This window comes from Ambystoma mexicanum, chromosome 13, assembly GCF_040938575.1.
Source record: "Ambystoma mexicanum isolate Mex_15411 chromosome 13, UKY_AmexF1_1, whole genome shotgun sequence".
NCBI lineage: Eukaryota > Metazoa > Chordata > Amphibia > Caudata > Ambystomatidae > Ambystoma > Ambystoma mexicanum.
The window spans coordinates 510,468,794-510,489,037 of NC_090938.1; the positions used below are offsets into that span (position 1 = coordinate 510,468,794).

General features: G+C 45.6%; 1 protein-coding gene across 1 annotated transcript in view; it reads left to right on the plus strand.

Moving 5' to 3' along the window:
• Positions 1-20,244, plus strand: part of IFI35 (interferon induced protein 35) — a 215,307-nt gene that overhangs the window by 94,310 nt on the left and 100,753 nt on the right. The window contains exons 4-7 of the mRNA XM_069634190.1: positions 4,025-4,183; positions 9,554-9,670; positions 13,092-13,239; positions 16,865-16,971. Of these exons, the coding sequence (XP_069490291.1) occupies positions 4,025-4,183; positions 9,554-9,670; positions 13,092-13,239; positions 16,865-16,971 (531 nt within the window). The remainder of the gene's footprint in view (positions 1-4,024; positions 4,184-9,553; positions 9,671-13,091; positions 13,240-16,864; positions 16,972-20,244) is intronic.

Consider the following 20,244-nt stretch of genomic DNA (forward strand, 5'->3'; position numbering starts at 1 on the left):
CTGGCCTCTTTCTGGTTTCATCTCTTCCATTTTGGTTCTCCCTCACTATCTCTTTGCAGGTTTGAAGCTCTGTCTGTCGCTAACCCCACTCTCCCTCGCAGCACTGAGCTATGTTACAGTGCCCTTGATTTGGTTATTCAATTAACTGTTGTCACAGATGGCCTCAATAATCCACAGACAAGGTAGGATAACGTTATCAGATTTTGTTATGTATAAAAATAGGCTTCTCAAGAGGTTATAGTGGACGTGGAGTAAGTGGTTCCCTGGTCTATACTCCACCTTCCTGTGGGCTCCCTCCACCCTGGCCCAGACATCAACATTCCCAACAAAATGTTTTCAGTCAAAGATCTAAAGCACGGTAGCCCTTAATACCCAGGTTTCTGCTGGTCTAAAGGAGGGCCTAAAAGCCTTGGGCTTCTCTCCCTCTCCATCAGGGATTTTCTAAAGGGACCCTTCCCTCTCCCCCCTTGTGCCCTCTCTTTCACTAGTCGCTCCCACGCTCTCTTCCCTCACAGTGCCTCTTACTCCTGCTCTTCTACTCCTTCCACCTTCTCTATTATCCCCAGTCTTTTCTCGCCTCCCACCTCTAATCCAGCTAATCTTCTCTCACCTTACTGTCACCTTCTACTTTACTATATCTACTTTGCCTCCCTCTCCCCCCTCCCTTCTCGTCCCTCTCTCCTCTGCTCTCCTTCCCTCTCTCTAACCTTCTCTTCACTCTTCCTTCAACCATCTTACACACCACTAACTTCTGCCCCCTCCTTCCTACTATTTTGACACACGTCTCTCTCTCTCCCTCATGCGCTCTCTCTCTCTCTCCCTCCCTCTCCTGCCTTAATGCCCATTGTCTGTCACCCACTCTCTCACTTCTCCCTCTCAATTCGTACCACTGTCTCTCTCACACACATACACACTTTACCTGGACCTGCCACTAACACAATTTCTGCAACACTTCTTTCCACTGTCCGCACTCCACTGCCTGGTCTTTTGATCCACCAACTCAGCCCTTGACCTCACCCAAACATCTTTCAACTTGGCTCGGTTTTGGCTGGGCATTTATAGTCCAGCCTGTACTGGTTAATTTCTTCCCTGGGTTTGCACTTGTGGTTGCTGTCACTTGCCTGCTGGTGCCAATCTAATTCTACCTTTCTCCAAGAGGTTCGGTTTCACCAGGACAACTTTTAAAAATGCCTTTAAACCCTGCTCCTTTTTCAGTATGTGCTACAATTTCCAAGCGGGAAAGGAATTGTCCATTGTGCTGGCTTTCTCTTCTCTGCAAGTTGGCCAACGTCCGATTCTTCTTTTCTGCTGTTGTAGCAAAGAATACCTTCCTCTGCATGACCTCTAGATCTTGGTAAGTGGACTGCGCTTTGTGGTGCTCTGTCCTCTCATAGGACTCCAGTCCGAATTCTCTCGGCAGCCACCCGTGGTCTTCTGAAATGAGTAATTCTGAAAGAAAAAGAGAAGAGGCCTGGCCAAAGGGAGGTTGTAAGGCTTTGCAGTCACGACAGTGGTACCAATGCTGCACCTGTTCTATCTTTCTGCCACGCAGTTATTGAATGTACCACTTTCCTACGGTCTGTCACAGCTGTGCCCACTTCCTTACTAATGATTACCAGCTGGGACAGGAAACAGGTCGTAGTGTGACTGGAGTTCTATCGCTCTGCAGTCTTATTGGTTCTCGTTTAAGCCAGAGGATGCTGGAACAAGGCAAGTGCATTTATAGTGAGACAGCGAGTGAGGCCCGATGGACAGGCTGTGCTCTTCTTGCGAAAATGCATAGGTCTATGAAAGTGTGTAAACCTCACGGTCCCACTCGGCATAGAGAAATGCGTATGTGTGTGAATGGCGAAACAACACTTATATTTGGATGACTATGTAATAGGCTCCTCTTAGTCACAGGAGGACAGGGGTCGAAATTGAGATTTGATTGACAGGAGCTAAAAGCAACTCCTGGGTATTGAGCATCAGGCAGTATGCAGGAGCTACCTAGGTAGGACCTGGCGCTAGTACACCTTGCACCACAAATCAGACTTGCACACGAGATACAAACATTACATTTCTATCCATGATGTATGTTACATTCTGCTTTAAATGTCCCTTAGATGTGTCATTCAGTTACTTTTATTCAGATGACCAAGCAAATAGGGTTAATATCACATATGTATGTTTGTATGCCGCCGCTTAGCCTGGAGAGTCCAAAGTAGCTCCTGGTAACTGATGGTTTCAAGCTAGCCAGGCTCTCCTCAGCTAGAAGCAGGAGCTAAATAGCTCCCAGCAATTTCGGGCCCTGGGATGATTCTTTTGGGTTGAGGCTGGCTGCTTCCCTTTACTTGGTTGCCGTTATGAATTCGGTGGGTTTGATGATGGGGCTTCTGCGGAACGGTAGGGTTCTATTCTTGTTGTTACGCGGCATGGACCCACCCGCTGCATTTGCATAGGTACCCATGATGCTCCATGAACACGCTAGTGGACATGCACTTGGTTTCTATCTGTGGGACGTAGACAGGTGTTGCCTGTACCATTTGTGTAATAGTATCCCCCTTATCATCCTGCCTCTGCTTACAGCAAATTGTCTTAAGGTTCCCAACACTTCTTTCCTGTCTCCTGGTTCAGTGGCCTCGGATAATCTGTTTCTCGTCCTTGAGATTGCGAGGGACTCCACTTAGTGCCCGCCTGATCCACGTGCACCTTCACCCTAGGCCATGCAAGGGGCTTGGGTTGAGGTTTGGTTCATGGGGACAGACCCCAGGGCGTTCATAAGGGTATCTCCTATTCTTCTTCTCTCTGCTGTCTCTATCAATACCTACCTCTCCAGGGTTTCTAGATTGATTCCCCCAATCCCTTACCTCCTCTTTCTCCTTGACGATTCGCCACAGCCATGTTCCTAAGGGGACATCCCCAGCTTCTCATACCTTCTTCTCCCCTCCTCCTTGTTTCTCCTTCTCTAATTCCCTGGCTGTTTCTTCACCCTGTCGTGTAACTGCCCGCCTGGCCTTCTTATGTCTTTCTGTAACTTTGCTATTGTGGTTCTGTACTACCTCCTCTATTGTACTCTTGTCCGCCTTCCCGCTGATATTCCACCCACCTCCTCTCCGTGGCCCGTCCTCTCCACAGCTCCTTTCACTATCCTCCTCATAACTCCTGCCACTCTCCTTTTTTCTCTCCAAACTTCTTCCTGGTAGTCTTCCGGCTTCCTTCTCCCTGCCTCCACCAACCTTTTTACTCCACGATTCCCGACCTCCTTCTTGGGCTTAGCTGCAGGAGCTGTTGAGCGAGCCACAGAGAATGCGGTAGAGAGGAGACTCGTTCACTGAGGCCACAGGGATTGCAGCTTTTATTGGTCCTCTGTCTGTCCCCATTGGCTGTTTTCCTCCTGAGCATGCAAACCTACAGGTGACACGATATTTGGAATTGAGAGCAAGCTCTTAAATGGCTTGTCCACCATCTTGTATGGGACATGTGCTTTTGGTGCGCTGCCAAGCGGGCAGGCGATGCAGAGAATGTCTTTGCTTGCTGGCATGCCGCTAAAGCAGGCAGCGTCCATCTTTTTGTAAAAGTAAGCGTAGCTGGGCTCCCGCGTCTGAACCGCAGGCGACATGTTGTAGGACTTGAGAACCGTGCCATGGACCTTTCTCTGGGGCATCCCTTAAAGAGACCTGCACAGCATGGGCATATACCCTGTGACAGTTCTCTGATGCAGAGCTGGGGCTGGGTGGGGTGTTTCTTGGAATCCTCTTCGACTGCATCCAAGTCCAGCATCACCCCATGGGTGGTGTCCCACGGCCCCTGTGACATCCAGCCCCCACAGTGAAAGATAGATGGATTTGTCACCCACTGGGTGACCATGGATTCATTAAAGTGAGGAATTGACCTTCTCCAGTAGTGCTATGAAATGCGCAGGGTACATCTCGGAGGACTATATGACGAGCACAACCTCTGGATCTTGTACATTGTGGCCATATGGTATATTTTGTATTATAATTACATGTGCTTCAACACACCCTTTTTCTCCCCCCTCCAGGCTGTGCATGAACAGTTTGAAAAAGATAAAGCCGAGTTGGGAAAGGCAAGAGCGACTGCTGAATATATTGCAAATGCAATACAGGATCAGACCTCAACACTGGAGAAGAGGATCAGTGAGAAGAAAGAGGCGCATGCCAAGCTGGAAGGCCACTGGGAGGTTTGTTTTGCTCACCAGGGAGTGGTCTGGGAAGGTACATGCTAGGGAAGGAATGTTACCCCACCCCCTCATTTGCATCGCCAAATTAAAACTCCATGGGCCTCATTCCGAGTACGGCGCTAACCAATGGCGCTATTAACGCCTTGGTTGACGCCGTACCCGGACCGGCAGCGCCTTGGTGGATGGCGGAATTACCGCCCCATTCCAAGGTTGGCGGGGCGGTAATTCCCCATTCACCAAGGCTCTTCCCCATTCCCAAATGAGCCCCCATAGGGCTCAATGGGAATGGGGAAGATGCAAATAACGGTGACCGTTCATTACGGTCACCGTTATTGGCTTGGAGGCCCCTTTGCGCCCTCGACTTTAACACCTGCTCAAAGCAGGCGTTAAGGGCGAGGGCGCAAAGGGAACTCGGAGTATGGCGGTAAGGGATTACCGCCACCGGTCTCGTTACCGGTGCCCGCTATCCCTTACCGCCATACTTGGAATGAGGCCCACCAGATCTGACATTCACCTCGTTCAGACTCTGCTTGCCACTAAGCGGTCTTCTGTTGTGACAAAATTAAAACTTGGTATTATTCTCTAGTCCCATCACCTGCTCTTGTTTTATGTAGTGATGATTCCGAAATTCAGTTTACAAATGTTTGTACCTTTTAATTTTTGTAAATTTACAGTGAGGGTTGTGCTTCTGTAACCAACCTGTTAATGTTATCATATCAAGGCCTCTTGAAAAACATCTGATGGGATTTTTTGCCTCCTATGTTTTAATTTCTTTTGTTTTATGTAGTGCTGACTGCTTTTTTTTTTAAAATGCATTACATTTGATACTGAACTGTTGCTGTTCAATTTGTTTTGCGGTGAAGTAATAACCCCTGAAAAGAAAACGATTGCCGGTAGAAGTGATGATATAAACGACGGATGCAGATGTAATAATAACACACATCGCCTGCTATTGCTCAGCACTATGTATGTGGAGCAGGCCCGATGAGGGGATGCGTTGTAATCGGAAAAGATGCTTCTCTGCAGGAACAACTCTGCAGTCGGGATTAGAAAAGCTTTTTTATTCTCGATTCTCTGTGGATAGGAAGGCAAGCGTATTCCGTACAGGCCGCAGAGTATTTTCCGAAGAAAAAACATTTTTAAATTTCTTTTTGGGGGGGGGGGGGCGGTCCACAAGCCTCCCTTCTTTTACTATTTTTTTTTATTCCCGACCCCTCCCCCCAACCCTTTGTGCCATTTCCCACCCTTCATTGAAGTTTTTCGGAAAAAACCCGGCGGCAAAACACCCGTCCTAAAAACGGGTATCGACGCAATACCCCTGTACAGATACCCACCAAGCATAGCCTTTGGTTCCGCTGCTCTCTTGTATCTAAACATTGAAATGCAGAAGCTGCTTTTTAGTTTTGGCTATAAGGTGGTGCTTTAGTGGGACACATTGCTTGTAGGTGTTTGGTTATTTATCCACCCATTGAGTTTCCATGGGCATGCTAATCCACATGGCCATTCCCTGCCGCCCTCCAGCCCAAAACACACCCTCCTGCGATCTCTTTTGAGCTAACTTTATCCAGCCTTCAAATCAAACGTTCTACTCGAAGTGACTGTCAGGGTTTTTCAAAGCAGGATTCTGAAAGCTAATGGTTAAATGGGTGCCGTAAATACGCTACTGGTGTAATAAAAAAAGTCTTAACCAGCTCTGTCTTCAGACACTTTATTTCCAAGCAGTATTTGTGTCCTTCACTTAAGTCCAGTTAAAAACAAGCGCTGGCAAAGCCAACAGTTTTGATTTGTGTATAGGTATTGCCAGGCACTGCTGTCATATGCTCCGATACTTGCACCAGTTTTAAGCTGCTACCATTAATTGCTAGTTGGTACCATTGGGGCAAGTCCTGGCAAATACCTTTCCTATGCCTACAGAAAACCCAAAACGGTTGGCATTGCCAATGCTCGTTTAGTTTGGACACCGTTGTTCCTATGCGAGTAGCCTTTTATTGCTAGTTCTGAGGATGCCATTGGTTGCTGGCAGCCTTTTATCAATTTCAGGGAGTACTGATTGCACTCCTGGGGTAAACCACCCTGCTACCTTTGTTGTAAAATTCTTTGCAGGGCTTCGCGGCCACACCTTAATCCTGTGGAAGAATGTGGTCGATTCGGATGAGCCCATCTGTGGTCATGGCTCTGCCTGCCTGGAATTTCCAGGAGCTGCACAGGCCAAGTGCAGACGAGCCCAGTATGAATGAATGTCTGGATTGAAGGCTGAATCAATGTAGTGGGAGTGTGCCCGGGATTCAGCCTGTTGGCCTAAATGTGGCAACCACCACTGAAATGTTTGAATGGATGCAATTCCCTGATTATAGCTTGGGGCCCTGGAAAGTCTGCTATGGTTAATTTGTAAAAGACATTGAATTGCACAAAGCCGTCGACTAGCAGAGTGGACGCGAGTAAGTCCTGCTTTAGATGACCTGCGTAGTCTCCTAATGGTGAATCTCTGTTCATATCTGTGTGAAGCAACCCTCAGCTACCCGGGTAATGCCAAGGCTGTGCTCATTGGAACCAGTCATGACCAAAGCCGCAACCCTTATAACCTATGGAATCCTGGCTTGACCTGGGCAGTGCTCTGGCCATGAAGATGAAGAGGCGAGAGTACAAGAAACCAGACTTACCAGCTGCTGCTGTAGACCTGCAGCCCCCCCCCCCCCCGATCACCTGCACCGCCATAGGCCTTGCCTGTGAGGATCGCCTCCATAAGAGCAAACTCTCAGTAGACTTCATTACAATCCCTCTACCATTGGCTGTGTGCCTCCGTCGGACGGGACCCATTTGCAAAATATCCGAACCTCGGTGGATCGTCTCATTGACGATTGATTTGCTACACTTGCAATGCGCTCTATCCGTCTGCTTGCGATAAATTAGAAGAGGTGGATTTTCAGAAGTTCTATAAAACCAAGGGAGTCGAGTAGATCTTAATAGGTAGGCAGTTCCTATCTTTGTTACCTGTAACATAAACACGTTTTTTTTTAACTCTTTGAGGGCTATTTTGGCTGTTGAGGGTCAAAAGTCAAGACTTGCCGCTGGAGAGCTCTTTTGGGAAAGAGCGGGGAATAGTTTGTAATTGTATTTATCAAATATTCTGGTGCAAGTCCAAGAAGGCATTTCATGGCCATGGCCTTCAGTTGTTGTGATAACCTCTGCAGCAGCTGACCACAGGGCCGCAGGAGCTTTGGGCCCTACAGGATGAGAGCCCTGAAGCCTGTACCCGAAGCGAGTGGAATGCTTGACATCTCCTGCCTACGGCCGCTAAAGATCTGCAACCTCTTGGCACCCAGGGGTTTAACAACTCCACTGATGGGGAAACGAGTGCTCCATGACAGTGCCAGCCGGTTTTATGCTTCCAAGAATTGTTCATGGTTAAAGATTTACAATTAATCTTAAACTCTGGCTATTGCGCTTCTTCTGCACGAGACAGCAAACAACCCAAGACATGTTTTAGCTTCATTTGGCGTCATCAGTTTGGGGTAGATTGGGTCTTCAGGACCAGCAGGCTTGACATACCCGTGCCACTCTGGGTTACTAAAGCAAAATAAAAGATGCTAGGTCTGGAATGTTTCCAAGAATAGATGTCATTTTCTAAAACTGATTTGGCTTTTTATTTGTTTCGTTTTTTTGCGAGGAGAGCTGTTCCAACATCACAATGGTCTTCTCCATGCTAATCTGAGAACTTGAAACCTTTCTGAAAATGTACCCATTTGCAAATATTAAAAGCGTCAATGCACTTTTACTGCGTAGTCATGGCACCATGAGGCCCTTTCAGCATTGCAAGAAGGAAAACTCCTAGTGCTTTGTTATTCCAGTTGCAAAGCTTCACGTTCCGGGGGTCCGAGAAATGTTCTGCGAGGGGACACCGGTTTTAGATCTCTTCTAGTGCTAGTAAAGAGATGCCTTTAAATATATCTATATGTTTTATGATTTCAAAGTACTTGATTAAATCTATCTATAGAAGAAGCCTAACTTTGCTTGCACCCACACTTCCATAGCAGACGGCAATCATGGAAGCAGGGATACCTAAGAAGACACTCAATTTACTCCTTATTTGGCCAGCACAACATCTCCCGGATTTGCTAGGTTTCAAATCCTATCAAATGACTGAGGGAAGCAGAGCATACCTGTTTGTGGTCAAGCACTCCCTGGAGTCGTCAGAGAGACACGTATGCTATTTAGCATAAGAAATGTGGAGTACTACTTCTTTTTTGATGTGCTTGGCTTTACATTTTCATCTGTGTTGCATCCGTATTATGATCCTACCCTTTTTGAGGAACTGAGCTTTGCAGAGCTCTGGGCTGTGATCCTGAATTCAATTCCCTCAGTGCCAGCTTTCGATTTCCCAAGTGCGTGGAGTGAACATAATGCTCATCCAGTGTGAAATTATTCATTTAGACTTCACCAGATGAGGTGGCTCTTTGGTGGTCGTAGATGATTTCAAGTTCAGAACTGGCCTTTTGCCATCTAAAACTAGGGCTTGTACCTCCCAAATTCATATTTGTAGCCAAATTCATGTTTGGAGTCCTATTCATAAATACTTGGAGCCGTGCTGAAGATTAAATGCTAGAATGTCAGCAGAGATACAGTTGTAGTATTACTTTGATTTTGAGAAAACCTACCTATATGTATATGGTGGTTTAAAGGTACATTTAGATTTCTTAAACCCCTTAGTGCTATGGAAACCTCCCCACTGGATACATTAATTAATGAATGGACTAAGAATGTGACTGGTCCCATCCATAGAGAAAGCAAAGGACGTGAACATTGATGTACTTGGCAGCAAAGGGGTTAAGCAACGTGCACGCAATATGAGGATAAACTGAAGCGGCAAATGTGCATGAAAGGGATTATTTGAGATGGAACACTCTTCCTGGTAGATCGTCCTTTTGATTGAGGCTGAAACCTTTTCCAAAGCGGTGGAAAGCCCTCGAACAGAAGCCTTTATAGCCTTTTGGAGCGGGGTCACGAACCCTTGAATTAAGGCCAGGATGTTGTACGCATTAAGTTAAGTCTTCCTTGGCATGATGAGATGTATTGGGATAACATGGTGGCCCTTTCAGTGAGCCAGGCAGAGACCTTGATGACTTTTAGGCAAAGGCATCTTGAGTTCAGTCGGATATTCCATGGATTGATGCAATAAGTTTGGAATGAGGCAAACATCACTGGAAGTGGGGCAGGGATTCCTTGAATTGGGGTAAAGATTCCTTATATCAAGTCCAATATCCCTTTTTGTGAGGCTGAAATATCTATTGATTGACTCCAATATGCCTTCAAGTCTCTGTTTCTTCTTGGTCACCTTCAGTGAAATGAGTATTTATTTTCCTGTTCTTACAGAGCTCAATTTCTAAGGCGCAGGAGGAATCTGCGACGTTAAGTGAAAAACGGCAGGTACTGGAAAGGATCCTGGAAGAAAATGAGAGAAAGATGGCCTTACTGAATGACGAAGTCCAGGTAAAAAAAGAGTAAAGCAATCCTGCAGTGGAGTTGTACTTGTGCTAGTCCAGAAGGTGGAAATGTGCATTCTTTCTGAAATGTAAAGGTATCCTCTTGGCATAAGCCAGAAGTGTCCGATAGATCACGTTCAACAGGATATCCATATGCATTCACATCACTTCTAAACATACACAACCCACAAAGCAGCGTTGCTGCTTGGGGTATCTGGCAAGTTCCAGCAGGCATCCATGGTGTGCCTAGTAAAAATGCCAAACCTTCCAGTAATAACGCATATGGGTCTTCCCTTACTCGGAGAAGGGACACTGGCTGATGAGGACATTCAGCGGACGGGATTTGCTCCGTGGTCAAACACCAGAGGTTTGTACAAGTGTGCGCTTCATTATTGGGTTCAAGACCCATACTGCATATGTGAAATGATCTGTTAGACTGAAATGTTAAAAGTTCTGAAGATGACAGGGATTCTGCTCCAATTGGAGCATACTGTCTCCTAGTAAAATCAATTATTCACTAATGCACTCCTTTATTGTACCTGCCCAATCCTTCAATCTGTCTGTGTGCAAACTCTCATCGAGAAAAAAACTCCTATTTTAGTTTTAGCGATTACAATAAAAAGCTCAAGATATATTTAAGAAGTGACTCTGTAGCAGATATCTCCCAAAGTTGTACATCAATCAAAGATGCTTTTTTGCCCATTTAGTATTTCACTTTTAGAGGATTGAAGAATGAGGGAGCCTATTGCATTGTACCTTGGTGGCATGACTGCTAAATATGTAGCCGCTACCTTCCCTGTGCAAATTTACACTTTAGTCCACTATCAAAGGGATTTTGATATGCTGTCTAAAATTGTTTCCGATTTTTACATGAACTAGCCTGCTAGCTTGCATGTGTTGTTCCTTAATTGTTCAGACCAGTTGACAAGTTACATCATAATCTTGATGGAAGGAGCATTTGCGGGTTGTACATAAATATAACCAAATAATTCTGATACACTTCGTTATTTGTGCGTTGGGCTCCAACACAATGGTGCATGTCCTTCTTGATAAAGCTGATGTCCTCCTGGAAGCAAACTCTTGCTCCCACCCTAGATCAGCAAGGTGACCGCCTATTCCCCCGCCCCCTTTTTCCTGCGTACAGACCACAACAAATACATTTGCAACTACCCATGTCCACTATGTTATGGGTTGGATTTTTAAGATTAGTCAGGCAGTCAAAATGGTGCAGATTCCGAGGTACAAGGTGAGTTTGCGATATCCCTGGACTTTTACTCAATGCATCCCATTTACACAATGGGCCTTTCGAGCTGCCTAACGCAGCTAACATGCAAAAGCAACAGGACAACCGGGTTCTGTGTGTTAATATCCCTGCAAAAATATCGCCATACAAAAATATTGCCATATTTTTGCAGCGATATTAAGGCATGGAACCTGCAGGGAACACCCCTGCAACCCCTGCATTATTTTTAAAGGAGCGGGGGACACCCCCGCAACCCCTGCTCCTAAAACACCCAAATATTACCCCCCCCCAAATATCGCCTATGGCCGTTCCAGTTGACCATATATACAGCAATATTTTCGGTGGGGATAATATGTAGTGATGCTGACAACCGGCACTGTTGCATCTGTTCCACCAAACTGAGTTTGCACTCGATTGTATGGAGATGCTGCTTTGAAGATCTGGAGATTTATTTGTCGTTATTGTGTGGAAGCCCATATGCTCGCTGCAATCGTCCCTTCCCAGGATAGTTATTATAAAAAGCGATTTAAAAAAATATATATATACACTAGCTGACATAGCCGGTGTTGCCCGGGATTTTCTTTTCTTGTAGGTACTATTTGTTGACGTACCTTAAGGTAGCTTTATGCTTTATGGAAAGGCTCCATAAGAAAACTGAAAAGAAAAATTCACTACATTGTTCGATTGTTTCTGATTTAAAAATGTTTTCTCATAAAGACTACACAACAATTTATTGTTCTTCTTAAAAACTCATTCTGAAACTTTATAACTGTACATGAGAACAACCTTGAGATTTCTGAGCAGCATGATGGGTGGCATGATGGCGACGGTGCCAGCAACTATGGACGTAAAGTTCAATATTAATAAAGTACATGTTCATTGCAAGGCTTGTTTATAAACAACATGTTTTGTTTCCCTTCCCGGTGAACACTGCCGCTTCAATTACGTTGGACAGCAATTTCTGAATGCATAGCCTTGTGCCATTACACAGTCTTGGTGGCTTGAGATTGCAAAGCAGCATGATGGGTGACCCAACATTCAGTTGAAGGTGATGTGGTGGCATTCCCGGGGTATTGAGTGAATTGAGTAATTCTGTTGGATAGTTTACGGCTTTGTCGGCATCCACCACCATATTGATTGAGTTGTACTCTGTTACTGTGCCCGGAAGCATATCCTGAATCTGTTCCTAGGACCTGGACCTCGAGTTTTTGTTCCTCATGTCGGAACCGGTCCTTCTACGACCACATTGATGTTTCACCGATTTCAGGCAATCTTCTCCTGTGTGAAGGTGCTGAAGTCTGGGGAAAGGGCTGGGGTGTCCAAATGTCAAGTAGCCAGTAATGTCCAGAGGGTTCTAACGGGTAACTATGCAAAACCTGGTACAGATTGGTGAAACAGTGAGGAATTGTATAAGGAACAACGCTTCGCCAAGCCACAAACCCACAAACACATTTTGACTTTTGCTGAAACCTGGGGAGAGTGGTGGGGTGTCCAAATGTCATGTAGCCAGTAATGTCCGAAGGGTCATAACAGGCAACTATGCATGATTTGGTGCAGATTGGTGAAACAGTGTGAAATTGTATAAGGAACAAATCTTTGCCACAAATCCTGCTGTATTCCTTTGCGTGAGGGCTTGGCTCTAGTGCCCAGGATTTGTTTACTTCACCTCACTGGGGCTCTCTGGCTGTGCCCCTGCATCCCTCCCATTTGCTTGGGCAGAGGTAAATGTGACCATTTTGTTTTTCTAGTGTTTAAATGGTTCCTTTTATTTTCACCTCCCCCAGCAGTGCCACACAGCAGCTCCTGCAATAAAAGATATCGTAACTTTTGTGCTGGTAGTATTTTAGGAGGCTGACATGCTTTCACAATGGCACAAGAGTGGGTGTGCGGTGGCATGTACCCCGCTGTGCCCGAGCCAAAATCTGTTCCTCTGCTTTCAATCTACCACCCTTACTAACCATTGCACACCCACTCGCACTCACTCAGTAAACAGGATTCTGAGAGAACCTCCGTCTGCTAAGCTACCAGTATCTTGGAAAATACATGTTGCTCCACTTGTGTGATACTGGAAGCCATCTCGCTAAACAAATGGAAATCAGCCATGTGCCAGACATCGATATGTAAGAGCACCTAAGTAAGTGATAATCCCAAATACTTATTTTTTCCCCCACAAATTCTCTTTCAGGTTTCATCTTCAAAGCCGGAGAGAAATGTGGTCTTCAAAGGGGTCGTCAGCGAAGCGCCCTGTAAGGATGACTGGATTGAGATGAAGCCCAAGATCTTTTATCCAATGTCTGGAGGCACAGCTTTGATTACTTTTGAAAAAGCAGAGGGTAAGCATGATGGGTCACCCAAGCGATTCTAGGACCCATGCCGTCTTGAGCCTGGGCGTGAATAATGAGAGTTGCCCAGATGCAAATCTTCCCTTGCCTTCATTCATGTGGTGTTGGAAACGAAGCAGCTTGTGACACGTAGAAGATGCATGTGCTTCTGAGATGCTGATCCTTCTTACTTCCCTCCGCCTCCTTCGTCGGCAAAGTTTGTTATTCCATTACAATAATGAGATAATGATCAATTGATTAACCTTAATTTTCCTGTCCCCTCTCGAAGTAGTCATTTTGTGGAATTGCCTGAAATAGCTGTTTTATGACGACTTCCTTTGTTAATGAATTTACTTTATTTGTGTTTTTAAAAATGAGGGGCAAAGGGGTTCTGATCCATAGTGGCAAGTTTGTCAGAATGTCAAATCATCGTTTTCACACACAACCATGAATCTCTTCCTAAACGATCAGAACTTTCTTTGATCAAGGCCTAAATCAAGAGTGCCTTTAAATAAGCATATAATGCAAGAATACACTCCAGAAACCAGCTTCAAGTGATTGGTGGCATATTTGTGAGATTTCTGGAAGACTGCACTGCCATACAGGCACTGTGAATTGTGGGCAGCTTGTATAACTATTTATAGCAGCATTGTGGCAAAGATGTACACAGGCAATAAGTGGCTGCACAGTTGATACACACAGAATTCAAACACAGATGCGTTTTATTTAATTCTACTGACAGTGTATTTTTACCAATTACATTTCACAGCAGATGTTTTTTTACCACAATATTTTGACAGATTTTTTTTCTCTCTTTACTGCAAATCGCATTAGGAGTTGTTTGGGTGAAGTAACTTGGTATGGGGAGATGGTGGGGAGACCGGAGGGTAAAATACTGCAGTGAAATAAGTCTTCAGTCAAAGCACACAGAACCCATTTGACCTTTTGTCTAACTATGGTCTATCTTTGACACAAGAACACCCCTGCCTTTCTACTCAAGACTTCCTTGCAGTAAGACAACTTGGAGAGTAAAGAGTGTGTTTTGGGCATCTGCAGGGTTCGAAAAATTGAGGGGAGTTGGGGGTGATTTCAACTCCTGCTTATAGCCTACAAGAGCCTGCAAACCAACAGTTAGCAGGAGCTACTTTGTCTCCCCAGACAAACTGGTATGAGCAAACCCAACTATGTGAATTTATTTCTGTGCATTTGGGACAATCATTGGGACACATGTATATGAAATTCAAAGAATACGGGGTCAAAAATAATGGATACAAGTATATGTTTGCATTTAATGTTGAAGTTTGAACTGTTTAAAGCTATGCATTCCCGTTCCCCCGGTGGTAGCTCCTGGTGACTGGTTATTGCTGGATAGCCAGGAGCTGCTTGTAGCTTCTGCTTATCCAATCCTTATTTTGAGCCCTGCGCTTGTGCAACTTGCTGTCACATGTTTGAATTTGGACAGGGTAATCGTAAGTTGGGTAATGTGGGGGGTCACAAGGAAGACGTGAACTCTGATAAGCCACTTCACTTTGTTTATTAAAGTAAAGAAAAAAAGGCCTAACCTTCCCTATACTATAAGGTGTCCCTACCTAACACAACTAGCTATGGTGCTCGTAAGTCATCAGTGAAGTCTTACAAAATACTGTCAACCGTCCAAAACGAACTTAACTGAGCCTACCACTATACCATCTAAGGACAGGAGAATGACTCCTTTCTCCTGAAGTGTATTTTGATTCATGTATACTTCTATTTCAATAGCTAATCTTCAGGTAGTCTCTGGTGATTGTTTTGATTAGTTCATACAATTCGTACAAGACTTTGCATGGCTTTGCCTTTCTTTGATGATTACTCATTTGGGTTCTATTGCTCTCGTCTTGATTCCCTATACAGAGATTTGTTCTAATCTCTTGCTGTGATAAGTTGGTCCAGCTTTGACTGGGAAGTGTATGATTAGCCCTGTAACGGTTCTTTGGTCCCCTCCCTGCTCTCCCTTTTTCCCTGTTACCTGGGACTTCTAGGGACAACCTCACTGTGGCTGCTTGGAGTAGCTTTACGTACTGTTGGCGTTCTTTCTCTTGCTTCTTTCAGGCTTCCTCTTTTATGCTGTTGTTGTCGAAGGATGATCACAGTGTACTTTTTACCGTTAGGTTCTGCATCCTTGTCTATGTAGTGGTCTCTGCGTTGGTTAGGAGACTCCTGGTGCACCACAAGGCTTGCTCGCTTTCTCTCGCTTTCTTTCTCTCTCTCTCTCCCTAACCCCCCCTGCTACTGGACGCTCCACATCCGACTGCTTCTTTTGTTCTCCAGGTAAGACGCTGCACGTCTGTTTTCGTGTTTTTAGGGAGTCGATTCGTAATGGGAGTCCTTGTCCCCAAAGGGGGAAGTCTCTCCTGGTGAGTTCCTACTTGTATCTACCCCTATGGAGGATATTATGGAGCTGGCTCACCCTCTACCTTCACAGGGGGGTGCAACCTACCTTTTTTTCTGCAGTGTTCAGAGCTGTCCTTTGCACAAGATTTTGAACGTGCCTGTTCTGTGGAACACCCCCCCCTCGCCTCCCGAATCACTTATTTAAGCAAAATTGATAAGTCGTCGTCCAGGATACTGCAGTGAACTTATGCCACCTATAAGAGAAGTGCTCCGAGGTTATGGAGGAGAAGATGGCAGCCTCAAGGAAAATGTGCACATGTTGTGTTGCAGGGGATATGTGCAGTAGGCCACCCCATTACTTTACAATTTTAGATCACGCTAGTACACCGGTATTCAAAACAAATGCACTTATGCATCACGTGCTGATCTCTAATTTAAACAGCAGGGGGCGGATAACAGAAGAACGTTTTAATAAAATGTTACTTTTTGCAAATGGAGACTAGAACAAGTGCTTGTCTGGTCCCAGAGCCAACACTATTCATGTTCTAACCATTCTGTCAATGTTGTGTCCTGTTCAAATGTCATCGTACTATATGAAAATAGAAGACTTGTTGAACTAAGTTAAACTCTCTGGGACATGTTGATGTTTGAACTTCTGGGCAAGAAGACCCATCTTGTCGAGAGTTGGCTTCTCTTACCTGGCCTGAAGCGTATCTCCTCCAATTCTCTCTACGAGTATGAAAGTGAGGCAATGGCATCCCTGCATCAATATATCTGTGTCCGACCAGCTGTCTTGAGCCTGGAATTGTGTTGCTGCCCTTATCAGCATTGGTGGAACCTGCACGCCACAGGTTCATTGCCCGGCAGAAAGTAAAATTAATAGCTTTTAGGCAACATATCATCAGTTCTTCAAGAAATAAGTTATTTAGTGCTGTATAGAAAGTGAGAAATTCAGCTACTAAGATGGCTGAGCAGTTGATGGCCTACTGCTGAGAACTGTGTGTAACCTACAAGTGCCAGATTGGGATGTTGGCAGGGCCATCTCAGCCCATCGGCCTTCCATGGTTGATAAATGGGAGTAGCCCTCAGTTGGATGAGAATAACACCTATATTTTAAGCACTGGGAGACAATTGGTTCGTGGGTCACAATATACTTATGTTGTTTGCATTCATCCAAGGGGCATTGTGTGAAATGAGAACTTGGCGATAGGGTGCAACTGGGTGGGTACTGTCTGACTTCTGCAATAATATTCTTCTCCATTTCCAGTTGCAGCAAGCGTGATTGCAAGGGAGGAGCACTTGGTAAAATTTGAAGAGTGCTCTATACGAGTGGAAGCCAGTGCTGTGGAGCTGCCAATGCCCTCCTCCATCGACGTAAGTTAAAATTAAATGTACCGTAAACAATTTGTTTTCTATGCCTATGTGATGAGCTTTGTAGCTTCAGACATCTGATTCTGATAGCCTCTGATAAAAGCCTCTGCCATGGCACTTCACCCATTTGTAAATGTACATTATTCATTTATTAAACAAATGTAGCTCTGTTAAGCCTTGGTGTGGGAATAAGAGAAACGCAGACTATAGTTTATATTTCTCAAGCGCACTTTTATTTTAACTACAAATAAATTGGAACTAGACAAAACAGAAGGATACTGTAGCGTGGAGAGATCTTCTGGTTGAAGGTATATGCCGCCTTATGATGACCATCTTATGGCTGTAGGCTTCACATACAAGACATCAGAAGCATTACTTCACGGAACTTCACCAAAGAGAATAAGAGTTTGTTCTCATTAGCATAGGAAAAAACACATCAAAGGGAAAGGAGGGAAGACTTTCCTCATATTAACTCTGTTGAAAGAAACGCATTCTTCTTAATAATTAGTTCGTAACGTTCCTTCTGAGGTTGGTCTTTCCCCACTTTACGCTGAGAAACACGCTTATTTCATTGGTCCCCTAGGTAGGTTGGTTTAGCGACCGGTCTGCCTCCCTGTGCCCTCTTGACTTACTGTAACACTTTGTTGATACGGGCCGCGTCGATCAAACAGCTGTTCAGCCCCTCCTGCCTTGCGCGCGTCTTGCGGTGCTCTGTTACTCGCCAGCTGACGGGTTGAAATCGGAAAGCTGTCAGGGCCCCTCCTTCCTTTAACCGCTTCCGGCACTGACTTTTATCAGCTGACAGAAGGGACTCACACGGTTGGAGAGAGATCTGCTCCCTTCCGTCCTCTCCGCTTTGCGATGTAGACAGCCGTTACAGGGCTTTCAATCTTAACCTCGCTCCGCCCACTTCCTTTGCCTCGTATTCTCCCTCAGCTCCGTTCTTCTTCCGAATCGACCCCAGTGAAACTGATCAGTCTATGCTCTCACTCCAGTTAACTTTTGAGACAATAAACTTCTAAAACGTGCGCAACGGCGCAATTAACTTCACTCAGCCTTTCTCTAATACACCCATTGATAACGGACATCTTTTTCCTTTTCTTCCTTTGAGATCTCCTAGCAACCAAAACAAAGCAATTCCTTATTAAAGTAAAGGACCTCAACAGCTTCCCTTCTTGTCATTATTATAGACATTCCCATCCACAACACCAAGGGTTCCTTGTAATGAGTCCCCATTACAAGCTCCTAATTATTTTTTGGAGGAATAGTGCCATTCCACCTTCATGTGCCTGGAAATTGACAAGGAGAGACACCAAAGAGGGACTATCCACAATGCAGCCCTACACTACAAACCCTGGGAATCCATACTTGGGAAAACACTCATAAGACATTTCACCTTTCATTCTAGTACTCAGGTTGTGCAGGGTACAAAACTATTGCACACATGTTTAAAGGCACATGGGGCTCCTTACCCTCACACTGAGACTGATCAAAATCCACACTGAGACAGATCAGAATCCTCCCCAAGAATTGCTTTTTCGGGAACTGTCTTGGCGATGTCCAAGGATGAGCCTAGAATTAAAGGCTCTGTGGAGATGGTAACATCTGGGTTGGAAAAAAATCTATCTTGAAGACCTACTCGTAAGACCATGAATCCTGCCAATCACTCACGAAAACAAAAGCTGGCTAAAAACAAATGGGTGAGAACTTCATATATAGATTCTTAATGGACCAAACGCCAAGAAGAGGAAGTGCTTACTGCGACAGAAGAGAGTAAATGGGCAAATTGCCTTTCGGCTAAAACCGGACACCCCACAATAATCAGGGACCAGGGAAACAGGATAAAACCATGGCACACCATGCTACCTCCAAAGTCCCATTTTGCAACAACATTCCCAGGTGAGGGAGGACAATGAGAGCAGCTGAAGAATGAAAACTGTCCAGAAGCGCAGTATGTGAGGCTTACAAAGAAGTGGATGGTTCAATCGCAAGTTTTCATGTTGTTTCTTTTGCACAAGTGGTTCAACTAAGGAAGTGGTCTTAAAACCTTTTTTGGCCTGGGCCTACCCCCAAGCAAAATGGGCAGGCCAGTCACCCCACAAAAAATTCCAAATGGACAGTAAGTTCATAGGCTATGAACAATCGTGTGCCATCACCTCACCCTACCCTACTCCCAGTTTAGTCCCTGTGCTCCCCCACATGCTCCCATCAGTCTCTGGGCTCCCTCATCCCACCCCTAGCCCAGTCCCTGGGCTCTTCCCCACCCCAGCACACCACAAACCCTGGGCTCTCCCCACCATGCTCCCATCTCTATCCCATGCCCCCCCCCCTTCCTGCTCCCACCACAGTCCCTGAGCTCCCCCCACCCAGGACCCAGCACAGTCCCTGGGCCAGTGACAGCTGTTGTATTCTGGAGGGGCATAACTATTTCCAACACATATGCCAAAGCGACCGAGTGTAGCGAGGGTGCCCAAATCAATCAAGTGGGTTTCAGGGGGGTCTCCCCTCCTGGACGTTGGGGGGGGGGGGCGGCAGGCATGGTTTTTTTTGCTGGGCATCTATGAGAGATGGCCAATAAAAAGATACCATCCCTTTCCTCTTGGCCTCACTCGCAGCCCTTAATTCACTCTCACAACCTAAGTGATTATGTTATTTCCAGAGGGAAAGCATGGTATTTATTTTTACTGGACATCTATTTTTTATTTAGACATATAGTTTATTGCAAACCTTTGTCTACTTCAAGGTAGATAAAAAAAGAATATTTGTTACATTCAATTACATTTACCCCCCCCCCCCATTTCATTGGGTATCACTGGTCAGGCTCTGGTGTGGCTGTCCTCTTTCCTCTCCAATCGACCCTCCCAGGTCCAACTGGGGTCTTTCCTCTCTGACATCTTTTTCTCTACCTGTGGTGTCCCCCAGGGATCTAACCTCTCTCCTTGGCTGTTTAACCAGTATCTGGCACTCCTTGCCCACCGCATCGCCGCTCTCTGCCCCAACTTTCAGTGCTGTGCGGATGACACCCAGCTCATTTTCAGGCTACCCTCGGCCTCCTCTTCTCCTTCCCTCATCTCTGACTGTCTTTCTGCTATCCAGGATTGGTGTGCCGCCAACGACCTCTGCCTTAATGCCAGTAAGACTGAGATTCTACTCATAGGCACACCCACTCCCTCCTTCCCTGCAGCTCTCTGGCCGGCCTCTCTTGGCCATCTTCCTGCTCCTACCTGCAAGGCAAAAAAGCTCGGGGTCATCTTCGACTCCACACTCTCCTTCTCT